Source organism: Anarhichas minor, unplaced genomic scaffold, assembly GCF_050575085.1.
Source record: "Anarhichas minor isolate MPS153535 unplaced genomic scaffold, ASM5057508v1 ptg000058l, whole genome shotgun sequence".
Lineage (NCBI taxonomy): Eukaryota > Metazoa > Chordata > Actinopteri > Perciformes > Anarhichadidae > Anarhichas > Anarhichas minor.
In genome coordinates this window covers 35,001-41,281 of record NW_027466504.1, presented here as the reverse complement: position 1 = coordinate 41,281, position 6,281 = coordinate 35,001, and the positions used below count along the sequence as shown (strand labels likewise).

The following is a 6,281-nucleotide window of genomic DNA, read 5'->3' as shown; positions in this document are numbered from 1 at the left end:
TGGAAGTGCAGTTGGATTTTCCTAAATCCTTGTGATCTTTCCCAAACATAACGTTTTCCATCGAGGTCAAGGAAATGTTGTTAGGAAAAGACATTTTTAGCAGCAGTCCAGCTGTGCACGCGGCTGTGCATTTAGACAGTAGAGAAGAAGAAAAAGTGGGCGTTCGTTGTTGTACCCCACGAGTCGCCCTAAACAGTGCAATCCATAAGACGACTGAACACTGGAGTCCACTGGACACTCCAGTCCCGTAGCAGAAGAAGAAGACTACTGAACTAAGCCGGTTGTGAGTCTTCGTGAATCTACACACCCGGTACTGTAGGTGGCGGTATGCACCTTTCATCGTGGGTATCCCATCCGCCAAGACGTGTCCATCCTGTTGCACATCCATGCTCACGTGACTCGATCGTCTAAACTGTCCCGAGGTGAGCGACAGGTGGAACGTGAACAGATAACCGTTTGTCAAATGTGTAGATTACAACAAAAAGACGTGACACAAAGTTCACACACTCTGTAGTGAACAACGGTCAGCCAGCAGCCGACACACCAAAGTCTGGTGTGAGTGTTTAACTGTTTGTGGTCCGGCTCTAAGAGGACGTGTCTGGTGGTGGTAGTAGTAGTAGTAGTAGTAGTAGTGGTGGTGGTGTAGTAGTAGTAGTAGTAGTAGTAGTAGTATATTGTTATAGTATGTGTTAACGTCACAGCCTCCACAGGGTCACTAAACTAAACGCTAGCATGAAATGACCCTGATTAGAAGTTATATATATAATATGAACTGAGGCGTTTACTCTCCGCACTGTGCGCTGCATTATTCTCCTGAACACCAGAGGGCGCACAAACAAAATGATCTGTGAAGAATTAAAAGACAACGAGTGTAACTCAGAGATATGACCATAGACTGTAGGTGTAACCCTAACCCATATAAACTAACCTCCACTGTAGAGAAGAGGGATTGTGACTCTCTGTAAACTCATATTTCATATTCATGGACTACTTTACTGTCTTTATACAAGACCTGTGAAGAAGAAAGTTAATTATTAAATTCATTATAAAGAAGCAAAGGTTGAACATCCTGTTGGCTGCAAAATATTATCTCAAATGTAGATTTTGAAGACCTGTTTCTAAAGCATCTACAAGCAAACTGGTCTTTGTATAATCCTGGAAACGTAAATAGTGTTTTTATCAGTGAACTATTTGTGACAGTCATGTGATCACGTGTGCCAAGTTATAAAAATCCAGAGGTGCACGACCAATGCAGTGTAACTTTAGCTGCAGGATGAGATTTGAGGGAAAAGAACATTTTCAGAGTGATGTGAAGGTGACGGTGTGCTTGTGGTTGTGAGATCCAGCATGACTCAGGTGAGCCATCAGCAGTGGGGACAGGTGGTCGGGCTGGGCCGTGTGGACCTGTGGGTCCTCCAGTCCTCTCTGGTGCGCGTGGAGGTCCTCACCCTGGGTGCCATCATCAGGTCCGTGTGCAGCAGAGGGAGGGATGGACGGATGGAAGACGTCGTCCTGGGCTATGATGACCTGGAAGGTATAGTAAGGAGAATATTTATTTTCCTCCCAATAGACTGCATTAAAAGAATCAAAGGGAATAAGATTTCCCAATTACATACTACTTGTAAATGCTGTGTGTTGAAGGTTTGCTGGGCTGCCCACACATTTAAACATTAGAGGGACCATTCTCTGATCACAGGACAGATGAACTCGCCCCAGTATTAAGAGGATCCTCCTATGCGGCTTTATTTGCGTCGACATTCATGGTGTTCGTAAGATGACATATTTATTCTATATTAGGAGAAGGAGGTCGCTAGCTACCAGTTTTGTTCATCCCTAGGTTCTTTCTCATATTTACGTTTATTCTGCTGTGATGATCACATTCAAATCACAGAAATGCAGTAAGCCTCTTGCTTTGTTGAAACCAGGGGTGAAAGTAGGTTGAAGTTCTTGCCTGTACTACGAGCCCAACCTTCATGGCTTCATAGTGTTCTCCTTCCAGCCCCAGCTGCACATTTAATACATCAAATGAAACGGATAACACGGATGAAATGTTTGCCATGGGTCCTGAATTCAAGTATGAGACACTATACGTGGGGTAGGGACGCTCTGTCAGTCATTTTGAAGGAGACACACATGTCCTCATGTGCTCTGTCTGCTTTTCTTTTACACAATAAGCAAATTAACTTACTTTCCTAAAATAATGTGATCTCATGGATATCTTTATTTTTCTTTAGATGGCATTCATTCCCTACCTAAAAACGTGTTGCATCATGCCATGCAGAAGCGACCATGTTTGTTTGGTAGCTTTAAATGTCAGTAAAAACAGTGTGCTGACAATAATACTTCATCAAGTTGCATTTGATAGAACAATAGTGGGAGTAAGTGAGGAGAAAGAGCACCACGCATTGCTTTGGTGAGGGTGAAGAAGAATACGGTGTGTTGTGTTTTCAGGTTACGTGTCAGATAAGCGCTACCTGGGAGCTGTGGTGGGCCGCGTGGCCAACAGGATCGCACTGGGACGCTTTGTGGTGGAGGGGAAGGAGTACCGACTAGATGTCAATAATGGACCAAATGCACTGCATGGAGGGCTGCGGGGCTTCAATAAGGTAAGACTAAGTGCACAGTGTCTGGATGAGTTTGTAGAAAGATTTCTGTGGAACCTGAGTGGATGAATACCAGTGGTTTTACCTCCCAGTTGCAGGAACGTGAGAGTTTGAAGAGACTGAAAGTGTCTAAACTTGACCCATTATTCCATTAGGTTTGGCTGAGACATGGAAGTCTGCCCTGAACGATTTACCCGTGTGTGCTTGTAGCTTTCCCTCTGTAGCTTTCTGACCAGTAAGAAAACATGAGAAGATACAGTAAGTTTAGAGAGGTAGTTCTGTTGAGTATAATATGTTATCCATAGTGGTGCAACCAATCATAAAACGGATCATCGGAGTCGCGGATCGGATCACTGATCGTAATAAAAGACAAACGGGAGCAAATATAACTTTTAGATCCCTGATCGTGTTTGTTTGCCGCTGATAGTAATCATTGATCATTGATGATCCGTATTACCAGATACAGATCCCTGTGTTGTTTGATTATAGCAGCTGGTCGACACGGATCCAGTCTCTTTTTTACCACCGTCCTAAAAATCATTTCAACCGCTCTGAAGTCTGTAAACCATCAAAAATTATAAATGTTATCATTTTACTTTATTAAAATAATTGATAGTGGGTTTTTTCTTCATATAAACACACTATTCAAATGATAAGGAAATAAAAGATTGTATTTATATTGATTAAAACAAATCTTGTCATTAGTAGTTTTAATTATGTATTATTAGTGTAAACGGCTCATAATTCATCTCTAATATATATTTATGTTAATGTGAAAACATCTCCTTCAAACTACTGGATTTATTCAAGTTTATCACCAAAACTACATGTGAACACATCATGATAACGTTATAATTTACCTTCATTTAGCTGCACTTCCATGACGAGGCCGTGGGTGAGGAGCAGAGCGATTGTACGTACATTTCATGAACGTGATAATGACATATGATGTCTGTTAACAACACACAGGTTAAACTACATCAATCAGGCGATGAGTGATGGTTAGCTTTAAAAGCAGCAGTCTGCTCATTTACCCTGAAGGCTAACTGGCTCATTAAGGACAGATCCTGAGTTTGAAGGATGCTCTGAAGGACTGTTCCACTGTCCAGGATCCTTTGGATTCTACTAAGGACCGAATCCTTCGTTCAGAGGATGTTCAACGCTGCATGTGTGTATCCTCTGTGCTCCTAAAACACCCACAATCCTATGCGCATGATTTGGAGACGAGCTCAGTATGCTCGTAAACTTTCAGCTATTTCTCCTCAGCAGTCCGCCAGTTGGAGTTGAGACATTGCCAGTCCATCTTCACTCACATCATATCTACAAGGCCTCATCTAAAAGGTTGTCCTGACCTTTGTAGCACTCTGACAGACTAATTCAGCGAGCTATTAATAGCTCTGAGGCTGGCGACGGCGGGGGAGACCGTGTGGTTATTAAGCCCTGTGTAGCTGGTGGAGGCCGGGACGATTAATGTAAAACGCATCATGGGTGCGACAGCGCGGGGAAAGTCTCTGCGGACACCAGGCACCTTAAATCCAGTATGCTGCGGACACTACAGAGGGCGATAGGCTTAATCTGCATTATGTGAAGGGCTTGAATGAATCGGACGTTCATTTCTATGTAAAAGTGCCTCACTCCAGCTTTAATACTAGTCCAACGTATCTACAGTCCTCTCCCTCTGTGTGTAAATGGATTCTAAAGTTCAGCTGAAGCTGATCACTGTCAGTCTTAAAGTGGGTATTTTCTGTTCTTTTTATTACCGTCACTTTAATGACGTTCAGCAAGGAAACACTGTCCTGAGAAACAGAAAGACTGAATTTTGCACTAAATACACAGAAAGTGTTGAAGATGTCCACCTGCAGATTTAAAGTCAGACCTCATATTTATACAAAAATAAAGTATTTGTATATCCACTGTGACCTCTGTGCTTCCGGAGTATTTTATTTGACATAAGCTGTTATTGATCTCTTGTAACAATGACAACTTCCACTTTATAATCCTATTCATGTAGTTGCTGTATGATGCTGCATGTATGAGTTTGTCTCTTCAGGCTATCTGGCTTGCTACAGCAGTGGAGGGGGGTGTACAGCTGAGTCTCACCAGTCCAGATGGAGACCAGGGTTATCCTGGAGAGGTCCAGGTCTCTGTCTCCTACACCCTACAGGTAAGAACACCTGGTTCAGGTACACTTCTATTCATCCACCGAGGTTTGCTTTTGGCTCGGATCTTCTCACTGAAGAGTTTTGGCTCATGAATGCTGGAAACCCAACAAGTTCTGATAAAAGTAAACAACCTGAAAATGAAAAACAATGGTGAGTTATTACAGAGCAGGACCTCTTATTCCCCTCAAGGAAGTCTGTGTTGTACGTTGTAAAATGCCATATTCATTCATACTTTAACTGCTTATGAAATAGTCTCAGTTTAATCGGCAACTGGTGTCTCAGCAGTAAACCTACCATCAGAGAGAAGATTGTCTCTTTCTTTATGGTCGTTCTTAATGCTGTCATCGGGTCCAGTTTGACTGCGACGTCAGAAGAAAGATTTACAGAAACTTCTTCAGCTCGAAATCCAGCAGGGCCTCCGGCAGCAACCAGCCCGCCATGGACAGACCCAGATCGGCCTTCAGTGCTTTATGCCAGAAAGGGTTTATTTGAACCCAGACCACGAGTTTCCTGAATCTAACCAAGTAGGTTTGTTGCCTAAACCGAAGGAGATTTCTGGCAGAAAGCCTTGTGGGAGGAGAGCTCCGCGCCCAGCAGCATCTCCTCCTCCTCGGAGCAGAGCTTCTCCTCACTGCTCTGCCCGTCCCCACTGGGAGCTAACACCCACACCACGCTGCTGGGGGCCCAGGCTGGATGGCTGAGCCCGCTGGAGGGAAGGGAAGCACAGGAGAACCAGAACCAGGACTGAGTGTAGCACACTGTCAGACCCTGCTGCAGTAAATCCAGAGCTTTTCTGAAGGGACTCTGGTGCTTGGAAACACTTCGCCAACAGCAGCACAGAATGAATGTTCCTCGTAGTAGCTTTAAAAAGCTAGTTTTTCAGCCACGACATTAAGTGGATTTTGCATGTCAATCAAGTTTGCAGAGGCCAGTTCAGTCAAATTAAATTGTGTGTTCAGGGGGAAACACTAACTGCTGAATACCAAGCCCGGTCTACCAAAACCACCCCGATCAACCTCACCAACCACGCCTACTTCAACCTGACGGGACAGGTAAGAGCACATGATCATCTACATGATCATCCAATCACTGACAGAGAAGTAAGAATACACCGTTAATGAATTCAATCATCTTTAATGTAGAGTGAAGGAGGTCTAAGATGAGCGTGAGGTGGAACACAAGGGGAAGGATGAGGTTCGTACTTAGTTAAGATGTATTTCTCATTGAGATCTTTTTTGAAAGAAAGACAAATAAAAAAATAGCAAAGATATAAAAACATAATTCAGAACAGTAAAAAGGTTTACTTTCATATCTTATCACCACACAGCACACATACAAGTACTGGTAGCAAAGTAACAACGCATCTGTGGAACAGTAAGGCATGACTCTGGAATATGAGCTGATCTATTGTTCTTGTGCTTATATAAATGTACTGGATGGTGTGTTAGATGATGTTAGATGATGTAGCCTCTGTGTGGAGCATGTGTTACCTCAGTGAAAGTGTAGTTCTTAAAAG

The 6,281-nt window shown here is 43.3% G+C and overlaps 1 protein-coding gene across 8 annotated transcripts in view; it reads left to right on the top strand.

The window, feature by feature from the left end:
- Window positions 1-287: 287 nt before the first annotated feature.
- Window positions 288-6,281, top strand: part of galm (galactose mutarotase) — a 17,123-nt gene continuing 11,129 nt past the window's right edge. For 3 of the 8 annotated variants that reach the window (XR_012947496.1, XR_012947498.1, XR_012947497.1), the window contains exons 1-4: window positions 596-1,534; window positions 2,452-2,606; window positions 4,654-4,767; window positions 5,725-5,817. Coding sequence is in view for 5 of the 8 variants with exons in the window: in XM_076076493.1 (XP_075932608.1) it covers window positions 1,348-1,534; window positions 2,452-2,606; window positions 4,654-4,767; window positions 5,725-5,817 (549 nt within the window). In the remaining 3 variants the exon portion in view is untranslated. The other 5 variants (XM_076076493.1, XM_076076494.1, XM_076076495.1 and 2 more) reach the window with 5 other exon arrangements.